The sequence below is a fragment of the Branchiostoma floridae genome, chromosome 9 (assembly GCF_000003815.2).
Source record: "Branchiostoma floridae strain S238N-H82 chromosome 9, Bfl_VNyyK, whole genome shotgun sequence".
Lineage (NCBI taxonomy): Eukaryota > Metazoa > Chordata > Leptocardii > Amphioxiformes > Branchiostomatidae > Branchiostoma > Branchiostoma floridae.
Window position 1 is genome coordinate 22114253 of NC_049987.1, and position 26362 is coordinate 22140614.

A 26362-nucleotide genomic window follows, 5' to 3' on the forward strand; every position below is an offset into this window, starting at 1 on the left:
CTCCTCGGTGTGACGAACCAGTACATGGATTATGAACCCGATAAACAATTCAATAGCGCCAACCCCCAGCAAGATATTATAGTTTCTATCGTAGTTTTTATTTCACTGTAATCCTCAATGGATAGGGAATACACCAGGGGCTCGAGACATTTCACTCCATCTTTTTTTTTTCAGACACGGTCTAATGGGAATTTTGAAAAATTCAGTAGGAGGCGCACATGTAATCGAATATCGACTCCACCAGGACGTCCTATTGGAGAATCGTAGAATTTGGCAAAAAATCGGAAAATTGGTCAGGGGAGTCAATCAACGCTAAGGTTCATGTGGCCGTCCAATTCCTGTCAAAACTCCACAGGCAAATTATTCTTCCTATGATAGCCAACGTAGTCAGTCAGGTAGAGACTAAAGAGGTGCACGTAAGAGCCCCCCCCCCCCCATTACGGTGATGGTAACAATAAAGCAGTCATTAACCCTTGCCCAGAAGGAACACATATCAGGTGATCTATTGGTGTTGATGTGTGCCTAAGGCGAGGTCTGATGAGTTTTATATCACCTCACAGTGCCGAGTGTTTGTCGTACGGAAAAAAGGGCGTAATTATGGGTTAATCTGTAGACATTAGTCACTTACGGAGGGACGACATACTGTATCAGATGCAATTGCTGGCGTTGGGCCATGGGGCAAGCACAAGAAGCAACCAATAAATCCAGGCGTCCTCGATTAGGCGACGTTTATTTCTTAGACATCACGTCCTGTATATCTTAGATTGTTTAAAACCAACCAAAGGGTATTGCAAGAGTACTGTACAGTATATGAGGATAATGACCATCATTTTAACAGACGCTTAAATAAATTTGTCGTTCTATCAAACATACATACATATATACAGACATGCATGCATACAAACAGAGCATCTGTATCTGTATCTATATAGCCGGTATAACCGCCGTTCGGCGTAACACACCAGCTTCGCAGGCACGTGGCGCGGCAGCAGCTGGTTATATTACACCGAACGACTCATTACACCTAACTTTTGCACATCTATCTGCAAGCGTTCTTTAAAACTACCCAGAGAAGATGCCCCTACTGTACTTGGTGATAACAAATTCCACTCTACGATAGTTCTGGGAAAGTACGAATTTTTGAACACATCAATCCTAGGTTGGTAACTCTGGTATTTGAATGCATGACTGGCTACAGAGCAGATGTTTTGTAGGATAGATCACGTGAAGGTAAAATTTGCTTCCAAATGTTACCTTTCCAGTTTCTAGGCGGGGTTGGTATAAGATGATGGGAATAGATGGGGAAGCTGAATGTTTATGTAATAACAAACTACTCACTGCCACTTCCTTCTTTGTCCGGCAGAGGGCGCTCGTCTGGACTCCGACAAACTGATGTCACTGCTCACAGACGACCTCCGACCCGACCGGCGTGACCTGGCCGACATCGTTCACCCTCGACCTCTGAACTTGACCTCTGACCTGGAGATTAACCTCTGACCTGTGGTGATCGTCCTTGGCCTGGGATGGGAACCTACAGAGTGATACACACTCTACCCTGGGTAGGAGTTTCAGTCCGTTGGAGGGGACGACAAGGTCCTGAGTTCAAATCCAACGGTACCCGGGGTCCTGGGTTCAAATCCAACCGTACCCGAGATACAGGATTCAAATCCAACCGTACTCGCCTAAGGTCTGAGCCCCGACTTAAGAATGCAGCTTGTAAGGGTTGTGGTCATGTGGAGAAGACGCCTCGAACAGGTTAAAGAACCCACCACACTTTTTGGAAGAGTTGGTTGAGGTGGGCCCTGATCTGAGTGGAGTCAACAGCTACAGTCTCACTCCTGGGTCAGTCACTGTCTTATAGCGGCCTCCTGAGTTAGCTCCGAACGGCAGCCGTTCCAGACCCTTGTGGTTTAGTTACGCCAGTTATAAACTCCTCCCAGTACACTCTGTAGTGTTCTCTGCATCTACAATGATTTATATCAGAAACTAAGCAAACCGAACCCAGTATAATCGACCATTAGAACTGATAATCTCTAGGTTTTAGAGAAGGAGGCGGGGAAAACACTTCAGTTCTGGGCCAGAATGGAGGCTGGAATGTGGTCGGGGCGACGCGCGTCCTTTCGTCTTTCGTCCGCTCTTCTGAGTTAGGATCAATCCTCCTTTAGACTTTTAGATGGAAGATAAGTAGACGGCTAAGTAATTTCTGCCCAACGCTCAGGCACCAGAAACGAACAACAAGGACGCAAAGCTACACAGTCTCTAGTGTCGCCCTCACCGTGATCATGGCACCGTGATCGCCATGATCAACTGTTATTCCGAGAGGTTCTATCGCTATTCCGAGTCAGGATGAGTCAGGATGAGTCCTTGTGATTTTTGATGGTCTTTGATGGAAGATGGGTAGAAGACTACGTACAAACGACGCCTGGCCAACCCTCATCCAGAAACGGAAAACAAGGAACGCAAAGCTACACAGTCTCTAGTGTCGCCCCCACATCGCAGTGATCATTCCAAGAGGTTCTATCCATTCTAAGTCAGGAGAAGTCCTCCTTGTCGTCTCCGATGTTAGATGACCACATAGAACTGTATGACACGACGTCCGAGTGTCCAAAACTTCACCAGAGATAGGAAGCAACGAAAGCACAAGCTACACACGGCTCTATTCTGGTTCCTTATAGCCGTGCCAGGCTACTGTATGTAATGTTATATGGGCTGGCAGTTTTATATGAAAAGGAAACAAACATGCAACAGTCGAGAGTTTTATAAGCACCTCTCAGCGCCTCCTTAAACTCTGACCTGGAACGGCTTATAGGATACGGCTTCCGGATTCAATCATTTTCTTTTGTCGTTTAGAATTCGGACTTGTCTTGGATGTTACCATCTTAACTCAGTCTGATGCCCAGATAGTGTATGGTATGATATTTCTTGTTGCAAATGTTTGAAGAGCTACATCAGTTATATGTGCTACTCTCTGTTAGTAACCGTTTCGTTCTTGTTGTCAAGGTTTCTCTTGTACATTGGATGTTATCAGCGTATGATGTGATATTTCTTGTTCAAACAAATAAAAAGAGCTATCTTTAATTATATGTACTAAGTTATATGTTATATTTAGTCATATGTTACTCTACTCTAGTTCATGTTTAGTAACCGCTTTAAGTGGTGCGTCTTTTTACAGGATGCCTTGCCCCAAGAAAACTGAGTGGAGAGACAAAGAAAAGTAAACAAACCAAAACTTTACATCTTCTTGTAAATTTATATATATATATCGTGAGCCATATATGTCTTGCCCTCTCGCATTAGACGTTAGCAAATGTTACTTGAATGGCGAGGCTACGCAGATGTCTTTAGAAAACAAGTGTGTCCATCCTAAAAGGTCCTACGGCCCCCTCACGACTACTGTTGAAGTTACTGAAGTGCTTGATAAGTGCAGATGATACATGGTTCGTCAGACGCATTGTTAGGATCAAACTGAAATTGCACATCTACTGGTACACGTCTAGAGTGCTGTATATGTTTAAAGTACATATCTACTGTTATACGTTTAAGTACATATCTACTGGTATGCGTTTTTGTCTCCAAGCAGATGAAATGTGTGGCTGGGTTTGAGTTGAGTTGACTCAGATCCACAGTCAGCATGTTTTGCACATTATTGCAATGTTCTGTGTGTTCCTCATTTCTGCTTGTTCAAACAGTAGACAATGGGGCAACAGTGAACTTGGTGGTCAGCTAAATCGTTTGGTAAATGATTCGTTTGTTCGTTCGCTTGTAGTGCCTAGTGGTACATGGCATATACAGGGCAGCAAGTTTCATTGCCGTTTCAGTAACAGGGTATATTTGCACAGAGACAGGTTGAACTTAGATAGAGATAACCCTCTCCTTTTAACGTGCTCGAGGCACCTCCTCGAACACGGGGCCCTCATTTAACGTCCCTACCGAAAGACGGGTGCAGCCCTAACCGAGATGGGGTTTTCCCCAAGCATCCCCCGACATCTGTTTGGAGATCGGCGCTCCCTAACAACGGCTGTAATCTGGACTCTCGACTGCAGCACAAAAGGCGTGAAGGACGCTGCAGTGGTTAATCATCCATTAACGTTAACAGCTCACTTCAGGTGGCCCGCGTCGCCTGGACACGGGGGAGGGCGGGCCCGTCGTCATGGTGACGGCGATGGGAGAGTAAACAACAACAAGACAAAGGGTAGTGTGGCATACGTGGTACTCCGCATGCGTCACGGCGTATTTAATAAGCATGGATACAAAAATGGAAGGAACTTAGAAAGGTATAACATTAAAATGTGGCACGTGGTACTATATTCATATTGAAAAGTCACCCATTCTAGGAGATTTGAAGACACGGAAACTCATTGATCCATTCATTAATCAAAATCATTCTTTCTATTTCACCTCGAACTCTTAGATTTCGGTATTACGCACTGCGTTAACACAGACACACACACAGAACGAGGGCCTCTTTTTCATCCAGCCGTAACGAAACTTTGAGTCAACCATACTATGGCAGCGACGTTCTATTCGACAAACTTGCACATACAAGGTTTGTTTGATAGCTTGAGATATGTTTATTGACTGCCACGTGCCTGTGTTGCAGGTGCGTTACACAGAAGGGTGGTTATTTTGGTTTATCATTACAGATACAAATGTGTTGACCACAGGTAGAATATCTGGAATGTCAAGCTAGCTGTGAGATTAAGAGAACTCAGAGTCAATCAAGCACAGGTACGGAGACAAACACAAACACAGATAACTTACATACATAAACACAGGCACAAAAAGATAGAAAAGCTAAACCACCATTCAATAACCAACGTGCATTGACGACTAGGACGTAAAATTCTGTCGGGAGGTAGCAAAAACACCTGCAAAATCTCTCATTCTGTCTCGAGTTATCCTGCTTCAAAGTCTATAACTGAAACGCCCCTGCAGTTCCAAAGATAGCTGCTAGAGGGTCCAAAGACTCCAAACTAATGTCACTCCTTCCCAAGCACAACAACTACCCACAACTACAAAACCAGATCTTGTCCGAAACACGAGATAAACAAACCGGAGTTCCTGCTGCAGGATTAAGGTAAACCGCCAGGGAACCCAAAGTCGATTCGAATAATTGTTCTTTGATAGAACATGACCCAACACATATCAAGTTTTACGGCATTCCGTCCATAGCTTCTTGAATTCTGATACTACATCACATCATACAAACATGCAAGAGCTACCAAAAGCATTAACCTCCTTCTATAATCTAACCCGTGACCACCGACCACGTACACGCCATTATTGATAAGTGAGTTGTAGATCCATGTTGTTTATCAGCGTTGACATGTCGTTAGATATCGGTACTGCTGGACTGAACTTCAGCCTCCAGTTAATTAATAACGAAACCTTCAGTGTTCGGAGAGTAAAAATGTCCTTCCCTACTCTTAAACGTATCACCGAGGACAGAAAAATTACCAGAAAATTGGCGTTGATTTCTTCACAGTTAGGTTCCAAGTAGATTTTGAGAATCTGGGCTTACTTTAAAATCAGTTACATTGTTTCTACGTTAGTCTCCAACAGGCCTTCCAACATGGATCGTAGAATTTAACAAAAAGGAGTCAGAATATAGTCTCCAGGTAGACGTGTCAGCTAGTTAAACAAACAAAAAAGAAGAATTTGGCCAAATAGGGACAAATAAGGGTTGCAATGAGATTTCAGTCAGTCTTTAGCAGTCTATCCAGCCGGTGAGTTCACTCCTAGGCCAATTAACTCCTACTAGACTTTTATTCCTAACATGGCCAAAGTCCCCTATTACTATTCGGTCAGGCGGGAGTCTGGTAAAGACTATTCAGAATAACTGGCCAGGAGAGTCAGTCCACGGGATGGCCAAAATTTTCTAACCAGGCTGAAAATTTTAGACCACCGACTAATGATACTCTAAAGTAGTCAAACTCTCTGAGAAGTATTTTTTTACCTATAGCTGGTATATTTAGTCTAGATCTAGATCTAGATTTCCTAATCGCCGTCGTCACTGGTACATTTGTAGATACTTAGGTGTCCATAGCGACGGCTAGAGGCGGACAGAATGTACTTAATAATTAGGAAGATACAAACACAATAGATCGAGTGTTCAAATCTTCGCTGTTGTTACAGCTGTCTTATGAGCAAATGATTGTGATAATGTCTTATGATAGGGTAATCTTCATGGCGAATGTGTGGTCCTTTCTAGATTTTTTTCTTAAGACCACAGACCGTTTGACTCGCCTTTTAAGCGGTATAATTTCTATCTAAACATTTAGGATGCGAACATAGTTATAGGGGGGGGGGTGATATATCCACCACTGTGGTAGGAGGGCGACGTTGAGGCTGACAGACGAAACCATGACAGGAGAACATTGTAGATTGGATGTCTCTGAACCTACTCGAAAGACTAACTACCTTACAAACTAAAACAAAAAAAAGACGAGCCTGGAACCAACTCTCGTCATGACTACCTTGCCTTGTTCCCTCAATGACCTGGAGGTCAAGGGACTACTAAGGGACTTGGTAGGTAGGTATGTATATAACGTTAACACACGCAGAAGACACAGTTGAAGATTGATCTAACCGTTCTCCAAAAGCCATAGTGAGGCGGCGCTGTTTGGCCGACGTCGGCGGGGTGACCATCGCCTGGGGCGGGGGGCCGAAGTTCGGAGGGGCCGTCGTCTTCCTAGACCGTCTTCCTGCCATCTTGGTTCCCTTCTAACACCTCAAGACGTCTTAAACCAACGACCAAACGTCTTCCCGTAATGTATAACTATCCTAAGGCGTCCAGCGATGCGTTTGAAAGTTAAACTATTGGTGAATGAACAGCTACATTCGGTAAATATTAGGCGATGTGGAAATTAAATATTGACCAGTTCGTCGGCCGATCTCCCATGGCGACAACATGTATTAATGGCAAAACAACGACCTCGACAAGCCATACAAAGCAGAGTGAACTTAGGGTGTCGGGTCAAAATTACAGAATTACTTATTAAAAGCACACTCATAATGTCTATATCTGAATTAAGTCAAGTCAAGTATTCAGTAGGTCTTATGTGGCACAAGGCACCACAATGTGAAGCATAACAATGTAATACGTGTAAGATATCTTACGTGTAAGATATCTTTCTCAATTACAGTGGAGAGCCCGATATGAATTATAATTAAGATTATTCACGGAATTTTATCTAGTGTCTTGCTGTTTGTTTTCAATTTATCACCAGTATCTTGTAACGTTAGCTTGAGAACGGTAATGCTTGTCTACACTATTATTGGAATAGCCATGTAATAATAACATATCTTGCTACACAACTATGGGTCCTCGCTCACACTTATGCGTGTATTCAAGTCCGTATGAGTTCCATACTGACAAGGTTTGCCTTAAGCTGAGTTCATCCGTGGGTATTTATTCAAGTCCGTATGAGGTCCGTATGGAAGTTTTAGTCTCTTACAGGCCCCACAGGTCACTGTAAAAATAGTAGAAGTTGCACATATAGATGCATAACATGCCATAGGAGTAGGCTGGTCGACGAGTATGGTTTGAGACCTAGCTAATTCGTCTGGCATATTATTTGTCTATATTTGTCCAATTTCTATTATTTTTCTAGTGACCAGTGGAGCCTGGTAGAGGCTAAGACGCCCATACGGACCTCATACGGACTTGAATATGTACACAAGTGACGGTGTGAACCCACCTTTAGGTAAAGTTTGTGGTCGTAAATGTCACCCTGCTGCAGAGTAAAAGTCAAAGTAAAATACAAGCTCTTCTCCGCAAACGTTACCTAGAGTAAGCTGCTATGGGGCCCAAACACACACCACTTTAGAAGCTCTTACATCACGTCACCCCAAAAAATCAAGAACATAGCCTGTCCAAGTTGAAATAGAAAAAAACGGAAGTTATGCTGCAGTACCAAGGTCACATACCAGGGGGCCCAAAATCGACATTGACCTTTGCCTTCCAAGAAAAACATACCCACAAACCAAATATCATTGTAATCCATCAATCAGTTCTTGAGTTGTGCTGACAACAAAAAAACAAACAAAAAACCCTCAAACACACAGACATACGCACACACAGACAAACGCACACAAACACAAACACAAACAGATAGGGAGAGACAAATTTCAATACGGAACTCATACAAAAAATTCAATACGGAAGTCATACGCCAGAACTATATCCGTACAAGTGTGAACCCCGGCCTCCGTACGCGGTGGCCCAACACGAACACCTGGTGGCGAGGTTATGTCTATAGTTACGGGGCATGACGACTAGATGTTTATCTAGTGAGCCCGTAGAGCACAAAGGACTCGCGTGTACTGATGCGTAAACCATGGGTCGTTGTGTAAACATAGTTTCTATCTGATTTCTCTCTGGGAAAATAGATAGTAAAGATTGTCCCAAGTGAACTTGATAAAAGTAGATGAAACACTCACACACAGGTCTGTAATGAATGGTTGATGACCCGCATAGATGTGCATATGTTGTTATAAGGCCTGGTCATTTGCTATAACTACCGAATAAAATCCATGCGTAAGCATCTTTAAAAAAATCCCTATAAGTGTGGTTGTTAGTAGTAGTGTTACTACTGTCATAATCTTACTGACAATTGTAGTAGTAGTACTTTCGACTGTAGTCCCACTAGAGTAAGCTTATACAGTAGATGCCAGTTACTTACACAAGGGATTACTGCAGACTTCTATCAATTGAACGGAATCCCCAAAACCCGAACCGGTGCGGTCCAGTTGGATAACTTCGCATTGTTGCCCTACTCGGATAATTGGGGGCCGCGTAGCACAGTGGTAGTGTATTCGGCCCGTGACCGAGAGGTCGCCGGTTTGAATCCGCCTGCCGTGTTGCCGGTCTTGTGCCCTTGGGAAAGGCACTTTACACGACTTTCCTCACTTTACTCAAGTGAAAATGAGTCGTCCCTCGGATAGGACGTTAAATGGAGGTCCCGTGTCTGGGGAGAGCCACACCCCGGGCACGTTAAAGAACCCGCCACATGTGCGATGGTGCGGTGTGAGTGGTTCAAAACCTACAGTTCCTTGGCCGCACCTGGGGCAATTACTGTCGTATTGAGGTCACCTGAGTGGCGCCGAATGGCAGCTCGCTCCAGACCCTTGCGATTTAGCCCCGCCTATTGTAAGCTCCTCGCAATTCAGCCCCTGGCTGCAAAGAGTGAGTAGTCGGCCAACCCAATAACCAATAACCAATAATTGCATGAAATTCGCTGGTGTGTCAGTAGTTTCAGATAGTCTGATGTGTTCGTAATTAACATACTTCCAAGTGCAGGTATCGTGATAGGTAGACACACACACACGCACATCATCAACATCAGTTTAATACATTCTATTTAATGGCAGAAAACTACAAAAGCATGTTTCTTAAGTTTAAACATCACTGAGAGGACAACTGTGTTTCAACAGTTTTTTTACGTACATAATTTGATCTGCCTGATTGCAACATACCCATATCACTATCTTATCGGTAAAATTCATATTAAATCCTTTTTTTCAATATTGCCAGCCGATTTTGGGCATTATAGTAGCTATATCCCCATCTTGAAGGTGGTGAGGTACAACCTAAAAACTATCGTTTGCCTGATGTTTTCCTGTGCTATTGAAGCTATCAAACACCTTAGCCTACAGTACAAACCCCATTATAACTTCATGAAGGTTTGTGTTCTAATTGTAACTCTTGTTCTAATCTGTCCCTGAGTAGATATTTTCCTTATCCCAGAAGTCACATTTTTCCTTGTTATAGGCGTTAACCATGACGTTATGTGGAGTGGTGAAGTTCATGTTGGGGTACTGGTTCCCTTCGCTGTACCTGGGCCAGTTCAGGGCTGACTTCAGGACACTGTTTGGGATGTAGACGTGCGGACCAGGTTTGTTCGGGTCCCCCGTGTGTGCGAAGTTACCGTAGTGGTACGCCATGGTGTCGGCCAGGATCTGTTCGTCAGGAGTGAAGCTTATGTTCACCAGATGGTTTGTTTGAAACACAAAAGGAATGTCTTCACCGTGACAGACGTGGCCATTACAGTACTTAAAGTCGTGCCAAAAGTTCTTGAAGGACCAGACATGATCAAAAACGTAAAGCCAAACATCCTGTTCGCCACTTGCGACTGCGTTTCGGATAGCATTTCGAGTTGGACATGCGAAAACCCAGTCTGTCACGGCCTGAGACAAAAACGGACGGTAGTCTGACGTTTGAGGCGGGTTATACTCACGAAGCGCTACCGGGCCTTTTCCATGGAGAAAGGCCAAAACAGCAGCGTCCAACTCAAGTTTAGACACGGACTTGCCAAACGCTATATAAACGTACAGAACAGCTTCTTCCCCTACATTGCCTATGATGAACGGTTTCTTCTGAAACTGTCCCTTTGCAAAACTATCTACAGTTTGTCTGGGCAAAACGTCACCATCTACTGTAGGGCCCCACTGAAGAAATATTTCTAGCAGTCGGAAAGGGTCAGCTACGTATGTAATAGCTCCTTCTTGGGCGTCAAGAATAACATCAGATGACTTGGAGCGAAGACACTTCATATCCCCGGCAGAACAGTTCGCGAGCTTGGCAACGTCATTCCCGAGACGAATCGCCTCAAACTGAGTCTTGTGAGTGATGGAGAACGGCACACTCAGCATGATGGCCTGGTGGAACAGGTCTGCGGCCCTGGCGGATGTCAGAAGAACTGCAACCGAATCTGACCCGGCGCTCTGTCCGATAACGGTCACTTTGTCCTTGTCCCCGCCAAAGTCAGCGATGTTCTGCTGGACCCACTTGAGTGCCTCAATCTGATCTAGTGTCCCATAGTTTCCCCTGGCGTCGTCTTCCCCCTCACCGGTCACAAGATAGCCGAAAGCCCCAAGTCTGTAGTTGGTCGTCACGACTACGGTGTTGGTCTTGTTGGCCAAAATCCGCCCGTCATACACCATAGCACCGGCCGTGCCGTACCTATTGTAAATTTATGAAAACTTGCTTGATTTTCTGTTTACAAATTGTGTAAGTTTTCGTTATAGATCTACACATTTCATTCAATTGCATAAATGACTCCTGGCAAAATACTGTGAACGTGATAGTGTGTGATCGAAATAAAAGAAACAACTAAACAAACAAATAAACAAACAAACCTATACTCTCCGCCATGAAGCCAACACATTACAGGCAGCCTGACAGTAGAGTTCGCTAGAACGGATCTGGGTACGAAAACGTTAAGGTACAGGCAGTCTTCGCTCTGTGTCCTGTTCTTGTCGCGGTTACAGGTGTGCTGGTAGTCGGTGTCGCCCGGGTGACACCCTCCCTGTCGACACGCTGGGCCCGGTACGGTGCCGTCGCGGACGTCCGGCGCCCAGGACTTGTTGTACGCCTGAGGAGACCTCCAGCGAAGCTCTCCAACCGGAGGAACCCCGAACGGGAGCCCGAGAAAGATGGCCCCTTCCTCCGCGTACATGCCCCGCACGTCTCCATACCGAGTGTGGACGATCGGACCGTCCGGTTTCGGGGGTAGGGCACAGACGGGCCCGACGGAAACAAGGGCTGCGATGGACAAAAGCTGAGAGATCGTTGTCGTCGCCATACTTAGATAGATAGCCTGGATGCCAGACTCCGATCAAGGCGATACCGATCCCTACAGGTATACCCTTCGGCCGGGAAAAACATCGCTCCCGCTCCCAGAGTTGGTGCCTTAGCCTGAGTTTTCTCTTTGTCTAACAGAGGGGCCTGTAATAAAGTTTCTTCGGGGCCCTGTAGTCGAGTAGCCGTCCTTTGTTGGCCCTGGAGACAGTCTGGCACCCAGGCTATACTAAGATAACGTTTAACTGGTGTCAGCAGGTTGATTTCGACCCTTTGAACTCGTGACCCAATTACGAAATGTTGATTAGACGCTTTCTTATCATTGTTGAATGTTGATTCGTTAGAACGGTCAGTTCGGCCCGTAGCCATTCGGGACGTAACGCCACCATGCCAAGGAGTAGGACTGTTTCTAGACTTCCTGGATAATGTTATGCATCATATGAACTACATATACATGATGCCTGTATGTGGGTCCCGTATTTCTATAGGTTTGGGGTATTTCTCCCCTAAATGTGGGAGCAACCAAAGTAACGCGCACCGAATGTGGAAGTAAATCTGCAGCGGCACAGAAGAGGTTGAGTTTTACTGATCTGATGACGTAATCAGCTCAGGGAGGTAAAATAGGCAAAAAAAATACCAGTAGGATAAGGGCTTACCAAAAAGTCACCCTAACCCACACCTTAACTTTGACCTTAACCATAACCATAACCATGGCCATAACCAAGCCCGAGTCATCCTTGACTTGGTGCCGAATCGTCCTGATCGGTTCGGGGTATGACTGTCCAGGTGCCGAAGCGTCCGACATTCCAAGGAGTCAACAATGATAAGAGCGCTAAATTTAACATTTCTTAATTAGGTCACGGGTTTAAAGGGTACACGACTGAAGAAAACAACCTGATTACACCTGGGGTCATCCTCCAGTTAAACGTTATCTTGAGTATAGCCTGGGTGCCAGACTGTTTCCAGGGCCAACAAAGGCCGGCTACTCGAATCCAGGACCAACAGGGCCACAAGGAAATTTTACACAGCCCCTTTGTTAGACTCAGACTAAGGCACCAACTCAGAGAGCGGGAGCGATGCTTTCCCCAGCCGAAGGGTACACTTGTAGGGATCGGTATCGCCTTGCGCGGTGTCTGGCATCAAGGCTATCTATCTAAGTATGGCGATGACAACGATCTCCCAGCTTTTGGCCATCGCAGCCCTTGTTTCCATCAGGCCCGCCGGTGCCCTACCTCCGAAACCGGAAGGTCCGATCGTCCACACTCGGTATGGAGACGTGCGGGGCATGTACGCGGAGGAAGGGGCCATCTTTCTCGGGCTCCCGTTCGGGGTTCCTCCGGTTGGAGAGCTACGCTGGAAGCCTCCGCAGGTAGGACTGTGTACCAAAACCCCGGACCTGTACCGTATCTGTACAACTGTTCAGGTACAGGTCCGGACCTGAACACTTGGTGTACCTGTACCTGTACCTAAACAAGCTAAATCACTAGTGGACTCTCTTCATAAGATTCAAGACTCTTGTCTCAAAGATAACATCTTTATAACCTGGAAGTTGAGGATTGAGACAACTGAAATATAAATTGTTTTGAGACTAAAATATGTAAATACTAGTACTCAGAGATGACAATTTACCACTAAAATAGACAGTTCGGTACATTTTTCACTAACCGATACTAACCATAACTGTTTAGTGCAGGTACAGATCCGGACCTGTACCTAACCCCATGTATCTAAAATTTGCCCTATCCTTAGGCGTACAACAAGTCCTGGGCGCCCGACGTCCGCGACGGCACCGTACCGGGCCCGGCCTGCCGACAAAAAGGGTGTAGACTAGTCGATATAGACTATCAGCACACTTGTAACCGCGACAAGAACAGGACACAGAGCGAAGACTGCCTGTACCTGAACGTTTTCGTGCCCAGATCCGTTCTAGCGAACTCTACTGTCAGGCTGCCTGTGATGTGTTGGTTTCATGGCGGACAGTATATTGGCGGCACGGGATCTGCTATAGTGTATGACGGGCGGATTTTGGCCAACAAGACCAACACTGTAGTTGTCACCACCAACTACAGACTCGGGGCGTTCGGCTATCTTGTGACCGGTGAGGGAGAAGACGACGCCAGGGGAAACTATGGGACACTAGATCAGATTGAGGCACTGAAGTGGGTCCAACAGAACATCGCCGACTTCGGCGGGGACAAGGACAAAGTGACCGTATTCGGACAGAGCGCCGGGTCGGATTCGATTGCAGTTCTGCTGACATCCGCCAGGGCCGCAGACCTGTTCCACCAGGGCATCATGCTGAGCGTGCCGTTCTCCATCACTCACAAGACTCAGTTGGAGGCCATTCGTCTCGGGAACGATTTCACCAAGCTCGCGAACTGTTCTACAGGGGACATGAAGTGTCTTCGCTCTAAGACAGCCGACGACATTCTTCACGCTCAAGAAGAAGTGGGCACATACATAGCTGACCCCTTTCGGCTGCTAGAAATATTTCTTCAGTGGGGCCCTACAGTAGATGGGGACGTTTTGCCCAGACAAACTGTAGATAGTTTTGCAAAGGGACAGTTTCAGAAGAAACCGTTCATCATAGGCAATGTAGGGGAAGAAGCTGTTCTGTACGTTTATATAGCGTTTGGCAAGCCCATGTCTAAACTTGAGTTGGACGCTGCTCTTTTGGCCTTTCTCCGAGAAAAAGCCCTGGCAACTCTTCATGAGTATAACCCGCCTCAAACATCAGACTACCGTCCGTTTTTATCTCAATTCGTGACAGACTGGGTTTTCGTATGTCCAACTCGAAATGTCATCCGAAACGCAGTCGCAAGTGGCGAACAGGACGTCTGGCTTTACGTCTTTGATCATGTCTTTTCCTTCAAGGACTTTTGGGGACGCTATAGCTTCTGCAATGGCCACGTCTGTCACGGTGAAGACGTTCCGTTTGTGTTCCAAACCAACCAACTGGTGAACGTAAGCGCCACCCCTGACGAACAAGTCCTGGCCGACACCATGGCGTACCACTACGGTAACTTTGCACACACGGGGGACCCGAACAAACCTGGTCCGCACGTCTACATCCCAAACAGTGTCCTGAAGTCACCTCTTAACTGGCCCAGGTACAGCGAAGGGAACCAGTACCCCAACATGAATTTCACCACTCCACATAACGTTATAGTTAACGCCTATAACAAGGAAAAGTGTGATTTCTGGGATAAGGAAAAAGTCTACTAAGGCACAAATTAGAGCAAGAGTCCTTAGAGCACAAACCTCCGTGAAGTAATTATGGCGATTGTCACGTGGGCTAAAGTGTTCGATACATCACCCTCCCCCGCCCACACACACTCAGAGGTACCACAAGAAGTATGATCAACGAAACCTATTTTGACAGCGCTGTAGTCGACAGCCTCCGTTTTCTTTTACTTCGAAATCTTTCCAAAACGCAGAAAATGCCATTTCAGAGGGTTGAATTAAAAAAAAATGACAGCTTTAACAGTACGGCAGCATTAGTGTCGATCTATAATTCTTGAAAATCCAAAACTTTAAAATACACCGCGATGATCAAAATCGCCTTGCAATATCGGGACCTTGATATCTACAGACATGCAGCAACATGCGAACAAATCTCCAATCTACCAAAACTGGATGTTGAGTTATAGCTGCGAGCACACAAACACACAGACACTCACGGAGTAACCAGCAAATCAGCAAGAAATTTGTCATTAATCTATGTTACCATTGTTAGTATCTGTATCTGTATCTGTATCTATATAGCCGGTATAACCGCCCTTCGGCGTATACGTAACACACCAGCTTCGTAGGCACGCGGTGCGGCACTGAACGATCCGTCACACCTAACTTTTGCACATCTATCTGCAAGCGTTCTTTAAAACTATCCAGAGAAGATGCCCCTAGTGTGCTTGGTGATAACAAATTACACTCTACGATAGTTCTGGGAAAATACGAATTTTTGAACACATCAATCCTAGGTTGGTAACTCTTGTATTTGAAGTCATGGCTGTTTCTTGTTCTTTTTTGAGCTGGTATTAGATACTTATCAGTCGGTACGTCCGCCAGTTTATTGGTCATTTTGTACATCATGCAATAGTAATCATAGTAATTTATAACACATAGAATTTTTTTATTTGATACTACAAAAGCACAACAACTTTCGTCAGGTCTTCTACAATTATACATACATGTATGAGGTAATGGAAGTTGTTAGTTTGATAACAATGAAAACTTTGAATGTAAATGTAGTTGAATGTAATTGAGGTAACTTTTCCTTATTAAAGTTTGTAACTTGCAGATGAAATGTTTAATTTTATTCAGAACTCAAATTAACATTGAAGCAATCTTAAAAATAGTTTTTTTTTTTTGAAAGATCAATTTTAATACCGATATGAAGGTGATCTCTGTGTTTGGGGAATGTTGTTATCAGGCAAATCAAATGATGTACGTGTCTCAAAATGTTGAAACACAGTTGTCCTTCCTGTGATGTACAATAAACATACTTAAGAACCATACTCTTGTAGGCTTCTGCCATTGAATAGTATTACGCTGCTGCCGAGCCAGTTTTGTGTGTGTGTTAACCTATTTAGTAGCATGGCGCTTGGACGTATGCTATAAGTTGTATGCTAATAGTAGCACTGTTCGTGTGTGTGTGTGTGTGTTTGTGTGTCTGTGTATTTGTGCGTGTATGATGCGTATGTGTGTGTCTGTTTGTCTGTGCGTGCGTGCGTATGTGTCTGTGCGTGTGTGCGTGTGTGTGTGTATGCGTCTCTCTGTGTGTGTGTGTGTGTGTGTCTGTGTGTGCGCACATTTGTCTGTGCGTGTGTGTGTGTGTGTGTGTGTGTGTATGCGTCTCTCTCTCTCTCTGCGTGTTTGTGTGTGTGTGTTTGTACGCACATGCGTCTGTGTGTGTGTGCCCAAAGATTTAACGGTAGATCTACTCACGACTCCCTGCTCAAAAAGACCGTGTGCCTTCTGTTCCGTAGCTGATCGGCCGTCGGAAGCACGGAACCGGTCGGCCCGCTATACCGCCTCATGCCGCCAGAAATCCTTTCTTCTGGATCACAAGGTTCAAGGTTCCAATCCCGCTCTGACTGTTGGAGTTCTAAACTACGACGTACACGCTGCAGGTGGATGTTTGTGAGCCGCCTGTTTCTTGTTTTAGCAGGGTCACAAGAGACTAGAATGCCCTTCCCGACTTCTCGTCGCCAGCACAGAAATCCCTTCTTTCGGATCACAAGGTTCAGGGTTCGGATCTCGACCTGACTGTTGGCGTCCTAAACCACAATATTCACGCTGCAGTTGGATGTTGCAGTCTTTCGATATGAGGTTGTAAACCGTCTGTCTCGTGAATCAGATAGAAGATGACCACGAGAGACAAAGAGAACCCACCACGCTTCTCAAAGAAGGATAAGAGTACGCCCTTAAGTGTGCTATGGCTCAAGCCCTTCAGTTTCTAATGCAGCTTGTACTTTATACCGACTCCAACTTTACCAACCTTGTGCTGCGCTTTAGTGTGGTGTACTGATTATGTAGGCTGTAGCCTGGGTGCAGACTGCAGATATAGTCACTAAAAGCCAGAGATGTACGCTGATATCAGTAAGCCTACCCTTGGGGGGAAAGATCAGCACTACTAACAACCATTAGGGTGGGGTTAACTAAACAAAGGGAGAGAAAAAATGAAATAAAAAGGCTTCAGGCTCCCAAAAAGTACACTTGACCAACATGGTTCCATTTCCCTAAGATATCCTCAATTCCTTCACTTCCTACTTTTTTCTTTCCTTTGGTCTTGTCTTGTGATGGTATCGCACTCTCACGACACTGCGTCCTTGTTTAAAATCACAGTACTTAGACGTAGAGCAGATAAGTTAATACTAAAATCATACTCTCCGCATAATTAGTCACCTGAGGAGTTTACGTTACCAAGACAAATAATTCCCTCCTAGAGCTACCAGTAGACAGGAAAGAACTAAATATATAATACTGACAATCATTCTAATGTTGGAATGTGGCGGATTTCCTTTCGTCGATAACATTCATCAGAACTTTAGATTGCTTTTAGAGTGCTCAAAGTATTTCATTGTTCTCCCAACTACGAGAAGAAAAGACGCTGTGTACAAGTTGAATGTAGCGTGTACATTCCGCAGCTATACTCGTAGCAACCTTTTGGAGACTTGGTATCTCTAATCACTTGTGACTTCGTGGTTAGGTCACCATTGCCGGTTGAGTCGGTTGAGCAGTTTTGGAGAACGAAAAGTACGATGTAAAAGACAACAAAAACACAAAACGGACAAAAAATAATTGAACAGAATGCCTTGTACATAGTTATTGGCACAAACTTTACGTTTTCGTTTCCGCAAACAGCGCGACCGGGCCCGGGGTAGGAAATGTGACGTAGGCCTTAGTAGGATATTCTTAAATAAACGACGCCTTTGAAAGGCATAATCACAAACACATACCTCCATATCTTTTACATCTTAAAAACGGATTTATCTTACTAACTGAATTCATTCGTGACTGATGAACCTCTCCAACGACACTGGACCTAATCTCTAACTAGATATACTGGAGACAGAGAAGTTGGGATGAAAGATTGTAACCTGGCCCCTTTTTCCTGTTATTAGACTCCACAAGATAATAATGGGGCAATGAAGAATGTTAAGATCATCCCTCCCAATATCTGCTTAGAGCTAACACCAGACCTAAACAGTGGTTATGTACATGTAGTTGATATGATACTATATGTCTGCTATGTTTTCCATTGCCCTCCACATATCTGCTTGGAGATTTAACCAACCCAAAGTCCCCAACTGCACCTGGGATACCTGACACTACTGCTACTCTCCAAGCAGAGGTTGGGTTATACTCCAAAACGAGGTTACTATTGGGGTGGGTGGGGCGCGCAAGTAGTGGCCGCGAGTGGAAAGACTTGTTTTGGTACCTTTTTATGCGTTCTTGTCACGGGTTTTCTATGATGTCAGTTTTTTTTTTTTGGCTGGCGAAGAAAAACCTGACAAAATAGATAGCCCGACAAAAACGCCTATAGAAGAGGACGGAGCCTAACCTCTGCTTGAAGAGTTTGTTTGTTTGTTTGAAACTGTACCGGGGACACCGTTGCCATGTTGTGCCCGTGTGCACTGGACTAGAACTGTTCCCGACAGAACGGTCCGTCTGGAATCTTTTGGTGATGTGTAAACAGTATATACGGAGCGAGGTTCTCAGTCACGGAACGCCTGAAGGGGACAAGGCGGGAGATGTCCCGTGTCCCCTCAGCTGAAGCGGTGGGAACCGGCGCCGAACCCTCCTGCACGCAGCGACGGTAGTCTGCACAGCAGGCCTAATTGCAGCCGTTCTATACTACTAGCACAAGAGTTCGAAGACCTCATATCTCCGTGAATTATTCTGATTACACAAATGGAGGTTCTGTTGAAGTGCCAAGGTCCCCAATAGGGTGCCCAAGATTGACCTTGACCTTCATCTTCCCAACACCTACCTACATACCAAATATCATCGTAATCCATCAAGAGGTTCTTGAGTTATCCTGACGACAGAAACACAGACAGACAGACACACATACACATCCAAAACTATGTATCCATTTCCATGGAGATATCTAAGAATCTGACAATTTTGTACCTTCGACCAAGGAGGTTATATTCTTGCTCCGACACAGTAGAAGATAAAATGCACTTCGTCGTAGATTGTTTGTTAATGATAGAAATATCATATCTATTTATATAGAAAGTTGATTCCCTCACTTTAGTTAAAACATATGGGTAGCCCTGAAAAATTTATGTTCCTCATGCGTCTTGACAAACCGACTACAGGTACTATTAAACCCACACAATCCTACATTTTTACAATTACCAACAATACCTCATGGAGGTAATAAGCCAAAACCTTTATGCTAGACCAGATCTATGATACTTTTACATGTGTGTTTTGTCTTTGTTGTGAACTATACTTAGCTCAATTGGGCAAAATGCACAATAAAGGTCTTCATTGATTTACAAAAACGCCCGTGAGAGATCCTGCAGCCGAGGCTACCGTGAGTGGAGGTAAATAGAGCCGAACCGTCAAGCCTGGCCGCCAGAACACTGGTGAGACGGTACACAGGAGCGATGTGTACAGTACACAAACCGTGCAGTACATGTTCAGCTTAGTTTTCTACTGTACCAATCGGCAAATCTATTCTCTCAAAATGGAAATAGCCTCTCAATACAAATCCCCAAAAGTGTAAGGACACAGACCCATCAAACCGTCTAATTCCATTCCATGCAGACTGAGTCAGGACACAGGAGCGATGTGCACAGTACACAAACTGTGCAGGACATGTTAAGCTGAGCTTTCTATTGTACCAATAATCAAATCGTTTGTCGTAGAAATGGAAATATCCTCTCAATGCAAATCCCCAAAAGTGTAAGGACACAGACCCATCTAACCATTCCACGCAGAAGTCAGGACATAGGAGCGATGGGTACAGTACACAAACCAGGCAGTACATGTTAATCTTAGCTTTCTACTGTACGAATCATCAAAGCTATTCTCTCAGAAATGGAAATAACCTCTCGGTGCAAAGCTCCCAAAATATACATGTTAAGACACAGAAAGCCTTTTTGCAAAGACCCGTCTGACAGTGGAATCCCCTTCCACCCAAAAGTCACAGGTAGAGCTCTTTCGTTGTCTTCTTCAAGACCAAGGCCTGGGCCTCCTTTGTGGACCCCTTTAATGAAAAACGCTAATAGATACAGTACTCATGCCAGGGAGCACTAACCATAATACTGAAGTGTTAGACTGATAGCAAACTACTAGCGGCTTTTGTGTAACCATCTTGTATTTCTTGGCCAAGGTTGGCCCTTAGATACGTAGCTACCGGCTAGTTCGGCAATGTATGTACAGCTAAACGAATGAACAAATAAACAAATCACCAGGGAAAGGTTTAAGCCCTTTACAACAATGGGAAAGGCTACCAGAGAGTGCAAACACACTCTGGGGGTACATAATAGTTCTCTCTGCACGATTTACACAACGAAGCCTGTAGCTGCAGTTTGAAGAGAAACTGCTAGGAGATTGATATTTGAAGACTGATAATTCTCTGTTAAACCCAGACAGATGAAAATCAACACAATCGTCAAGACAAAAACAGATAAGGTCTATGCCACAAGATCTAGGATGAATTGCGATCCAACCAACCAACCAAGGCAGATGGAAATCTGAGTGAGAACATTACCTCCTGCGCGCTCCGCACCATTTTGGCATGCCGACGTCCTTGGACATGATCTAAAAAGCCATTGTCGCCCCGTTTGAAGGAGGATGAGCCTTTGTTATCATGAAAACCTGAATACTTCCCTTTCTGGGCCTCCTCTGAGAGGCAAAATAAGCTGTCGTTTCACCTTAGTTTGTTGTGGTACCAGAAGTAATTTGTGTTGCGTGAGTGGCTTAACAATTTCTACTCTCCAAGCAGAGGTCATGCGCTTTTATCGGGCTTTCTATTTTGTCAGGTTTGCCTGGCGGTCAGAAAGACAACCTGACAACAATAAAAGTCCGATAAAACACTCCAAAGTAGTAAAAACAACAACAACCAGAGCCTAACCTCTGCTTGGAGAGTAAAAATCCCTAATAGAAAACTTTGCTGCCGCTTCCGACTCACCGTTTGGGTGTCCGTTTGCCGTCCTTCCGCCCCCCTCCTATAGACGACCGTCTGGAGCGGGTGGAGTCTACGGAGCCCCTGCGGCTGGAGGCCCGAGGCTGGGACGACCCGGCCCCGCTCCCCAGGCTACGGGCTATGTTGGTCATGGTGTGGACCTGCATCACCCCTCGCGCTACTGCCGCTAGCTTTCCCCTCATGAGACCGACGGAGGACAGTCTTCTCCTCGGGCTGGGTGGGTCTGGGCTGGGCGAGGGCATGGTGGCGGCTCCGCTCACACCCCGTAAACTTGACTAACGATGGCTACAAGTTAACCCAGGCGGCAGAGAACTCCTAGTGCCCGCCAAATCCGTGTTGGATGGTTCAAACCCCGTAAACTTGACTACCGATGGCTGCAAATAACCCAGGCGGCAGAGAACTCTTAGTGTCCCGAAGGGAGCCCTCCAAATCCGCAATGGACTGGACACCAGGTGACAGTATATAGACTGTTCATATCACTCAATTCCGTATCATGTACCGTAGACCAACGGAACAGACCTAAGAAGCCTAAGCTAGTAGCAGTATGCATCCTTCCATCTCTCCAGATGATGGTAACACTGGTGATAAAGGACTCGGTTGGCAGCGTCTTGTGTGGTGACTTTGGAGTACAAAATCCTAGCTTTGCAGTCCCGGTCACAGTTTGCAGATACAAAAGTAGAGGTGTTCTGTTCCTACACTAGTACATTTCATATGTGACATGTAACCTTAACACAAAACTCTCAGATGTACCTCCTTCAATCCCTCAGGTGGCACCACCAAAGCCCGGATAGACGATAGATATAGACAGCACGGCCAAAACGTCTGAGTCTTATATGAAAGGTTCGTGACCAACAGTCGTGCGGTCTCCCTTGGTTCCCATATCGCGCGAGCTCGCTTGGTAATGACGCAGAAATTTTGGCATATCTCTTTTCACCTGCACCTTTCAACACGTGTGACACAGGACGGTGATATTTGGTGTAACGAACCCGGGACGATACAGCACCGCCCTTAGGTATGCTGCATGACGGTCATAACGGTGGCATCGGTGGCGTATTGGAAGGTATATATATGTATGTGTTTGACCCAGAGCCCAGAGGCCATGGGTTCGAATCCCCTAATATGCTCCGACGTTGTGATCTTTGGAAAGGCACTTAAAACCAGTTTGATCACTTCACTCAGGTGAAAATGAGTACCAAACTGCGGTTATGGACGTATCTCGGATAGTACGTTCAATGACAATGAAGTTCCCGCGGTTGAAGAGAGCCACAACTCTAGTACACCAAAGAACACTTATCAATAAAAAGATAAAGAATAGGGGTCCATTCCAATGTGAGAGGACCATATAGATCTGTCCGGATGTATCCATGCAACTTTTGTCCCTCAGTACAAACCTGGTGTGTTACGCCATGAGGCGGTTCACCGGGTATGCAATACAAACAAACAAAAAACATAACACTGTAAAGGATTGGGCAGGATACATGTGAACTGGTGGGAACGTACAAAGAAAGTGTTTTCTTTGTTTGTTTATGTACTGTTCATGTCTTACCTGCAGTGTCTTGTCATTATGGAATGTGATTTTACTCAATTCTGCAAGATCAACGGTATTCAGAGGTACTACTACTCAGGGGTAACTCTGCAATGTTGATTTGACAAATAAAGATTTGCAATAAAGATTTGAGATTTGAGAAAGGAGCTAGTGTGTCGTTAGCCTGATTAAATATCGCTTATAGCTGCCCGCCCAACATCCGCGGGGAGGGGCTGGTTACAGCCCTGGACAGCGGAGTTTGTGTTACACAGACTAGTATGTCGTCAATGCGAGCATATACGAGTCTATATCAGATCACCTCACAAGGTTATTCGGTGCTAGTAGCCCTACTAGCTGATATTTTCCGGTGTTTCCGAAAACCACAAAAGCGAAAGAAGACTTTAAAGGTGGGGTCACACCTGCGTATATATTTAAGTCCGTATAAGGCGCGCATGGGAGTATTTGCCTCCACCAGGCTCCACAGGTCGTTGTAAAAATGATAGAAATTGGACAAACGTAAACAGGTAACATGTCAGACGAGCTAGCTGGGTCGCTAACCATACTTCTCGGTCAGCTAACTCATCTCGCATGTTATGTATCTATATTTGTCCAATTTGTACTTTTTTCCCGCGACCCGTGGAGCCTGGTAGAGACTAAGAGCGTCATACGCACCTCAAACGGACTTGAATATATACGCACGTGTGACCCCACCTTAAGCAAGGAGGTTGAAAAGGGCTTTGCTTTAAGTGTATATTGTTCGGTTTGAGCTGGATGTACAGAAAGGGGCAGAGAAAGGCACGCGCATTTTTATAAAACTGTAAATATGACATTACATACCCGCTGACATCAATATTTCAGAACCTTTCGTGCAGTCATTTCCAGATATGGAATAAAACGATATCTAAATTCAGCTGTCATACGAAGAAATGGCGCATAAGAACACTTTCTCTCTCTTCTCTCTCTTTCTCTCTCTCCCTCCATTCTTTCTTTTCTTAGCATTCTTCTTTCTTTCATTGTCACGTGTCTGGAGGCAATAGTGTAGTCTCTGCAAGACCGACTAGGCTTGTGATTATAGGGAAAACGATTTTCCAGGGGAGTTTTGCTAACAGAGGAGTTGGTCGGCCGCGCAGTGGGAAACAATGGACCTAAGCTAGCGTGGCCAATTTCCCGATTTTTCAGTGCCGAATTCTACGATCCCTGTTTAAAGCCGTAGGAAGGCCTGGTGGAGTCTAGCAATAATGAAGTTTAAAAACAGACGAGACTTACTCTGATGACGAATGGTGGTGCCGCTTGCCCCTCCTGTGGTGCCCGTGGTGTCCATGGTGCCGATGTGTTGTCGGGTGATGCGCAGTTTTGGAACTACTCGCGACAGAAGACTTTGCGGAGTCCACTGACGTGACGGAGTCTCTCCTTTTTAGAAGTAGATTTGAATACATCTTTAGATCCGACAGCTACCACAATGCCAAGATAATATAATCTTATTATCCTATGTTATTTAATTAGTAGAATTTTAAGATCTATTCTTTATTCTTTTGTTTTTAGTTTATAGTTGACCATACAAAAGTCATTGTGTTTTTGGCGTGTCAAAAAAGCTTGCATTGTACAAAGCTAAGGGCACAACCTGCCGTACGTGCAAATACGTGCTGTCTGCGTGCCAAAACGTGGGCAATCTTTTGGGATCCGTAAGTGGTAAGTACCGCCTCCGTACAAACTCGTAGGTAATACGACGGATTTTGAATCACACAGACACGCCGTAGAACTTTACGTGCAGGCAAAACTTTGTGTGCCATCGGGCTGTGGATTCGCCACCCGCACGTGCCAGTACGGGCGACGCGCCTGCCCTGTACAGCCTAAACGTTTTCAGAAATACCTGGCGGTTGTGGCTTTCCAAAAAAAAAAAAAACACGTACGGACAAATTGCACGTACGGCTAATCTCCAAGCAGATTCACGGTGGCGTTATATAGTATCAAACCCACCTCCGGTGGCCGTTTGACTCCCTTTGGCCGGCTATACTCCTTGGCCAGCTTTGATACTATCTTATGGCACCGTAGGATCTGCTTGGAGATTAGCCCTGTACAGCCTGAACGTTTTCAAAAATACGTGGCGGACGTGGCCTCCCCAAAAACGTACGGACAAATTGCACGTACGGCGGATTGTGCCCATTAGCTTTAGAGATAGTATCAAAGCTAGCAAAGGAGTATAGCCGGCACCGGTGCCCGTCTGACTATCTTTGGCCGGTTTGACTCCCTTTGGCCGGCTATACTCCTTTGCCAGCGTTCATACTATCTCTAAGGCACCATAGGGTCTGCTTGGAGACTAAATAAAGCTTGCATTATACAAAGCAACCACCTTTTGAGCCGCAGCGCCGCCGTGCCGGACGCCAGGGACTGCATCTTCATGATCCCCCTGGCCAGCGCGCGGAACCCCCCTCCGGAGCGCAGCCGGCTGGCAGGGGGGGTCGAGTTGCTCCTGAAAGACGAAACACATACCATTGAATAAATCGAATGAAGAGCCTTTTGCTTCAAAGGCTTAAATAATAGTGGAAAAGAGTGTGCTTTTAGGGCTCACTGGTCGTATCATTCCTACTGTAAACTCTACGTATTTGTCACATAGTTTGAGCAACATGTTTAAGTACAGGTGACAACAAAATGTTTTACTATTAACCTCAATTTCTCAATTGTTACAGTTCTTTAATTCATATTATATTTTCTGCACTTGTATTTTGATTAGCATTAGCTTAGTTCAGTAGAGCAGGCTTCTCCCCTCCTCCTATACTTGTTATCACATTATACTCTACTTCAATTTATTGTTATTTCTTACTGCGAAATAAACAAGCAAACAAACAAAACAGACCTGTCTGGGGTTTGCTCTTTGGGTGTGGGTGTGGAGGCGGCTGATGAGGCGTGCGGCTTGGGAGATGTGAAGATGCTCCGCTTGTGGCCTGAGACGGACTCACTTGGTGACGTCGCCATTGTAGGGGTCTGTCAGTGTGTCTTCTGAAGTTGACGCTGTGGAAACGGTACGATTATATGTAGTAATCTCCAAGCAGATCCTACGGTGCCATAAGATATAATATCAAAGCTGGCTAAGGAGTATAGCTGGCCAAAGGGAGTCAAACGGGCACAGGAGCGTAGCACACTCCTAGGCCGGCTTCACTCCTCCGCGGCCAGCTTATGATACCATCTTATGCTACCGTGGGATCTGCTTGAAGATTATATATGTAGTCGGTTTGTAATACTACGGCCATTTGAAGCCTAATGTCACATTTCCACAAAAGGCCCAGCCGAGCAGTTTCGGGGGAAAGAAAAGTGCGATACAAAAGACAACAAAAACACAATAAAGAGCAAAAAAATTCAACAGCATGCCCTGTGGAATAAACTTTATCTTATTCGTTTTCGCAAACAGCCCAGTCTCTAAAGAGCTAATGCATTTGCACAGCACTTACGTTGCTACGGCAACATTAGTTTGCACTACTGCAAGTCATATAATGCCACTTTGAAAGCTTCATCTTTGTGTGACATCACAAGAGGCACATAGAAGTCCAGGTAAAACCTTAAACAGAAATGGAAAGGAATTCAGCATGCCCCA

At 45.2% G+C, this 26362-nt stretch overlaps 1 protein-coding gene across 1 annotated transcript in view; it reads right to left on the reverse strand.

Annotated features, from left to right (window-relative positions):
* The window catches only part of LOC118422312 (androglobin-like), an 85852-nt gene extending 60068 nt beyond the window's left edge, over positions 1-25784 (reverse strand). Inside the window, exons 1-3 of the mRNA XM_035829831.1 lie at positions 25628-25784; positions 25124-25243; positions 24040-24183 (exon numbers count right to left, since the gene is read on the reverse strand). Of these exons, the coding sequence (XP_035685724.1) occupies positions 24040-24183; positions 25124-25243; positions 25628-25746 (383 nt within the window). The 5' untranslated portion in view covers positions 25747-25784. The remainder of the gene's footprint in view (positions 1-24039; positions 24184-25123; positions 25244-25627) is intronic.
* Positions 25785-26362: the final 578 nt, after the last annotated feature.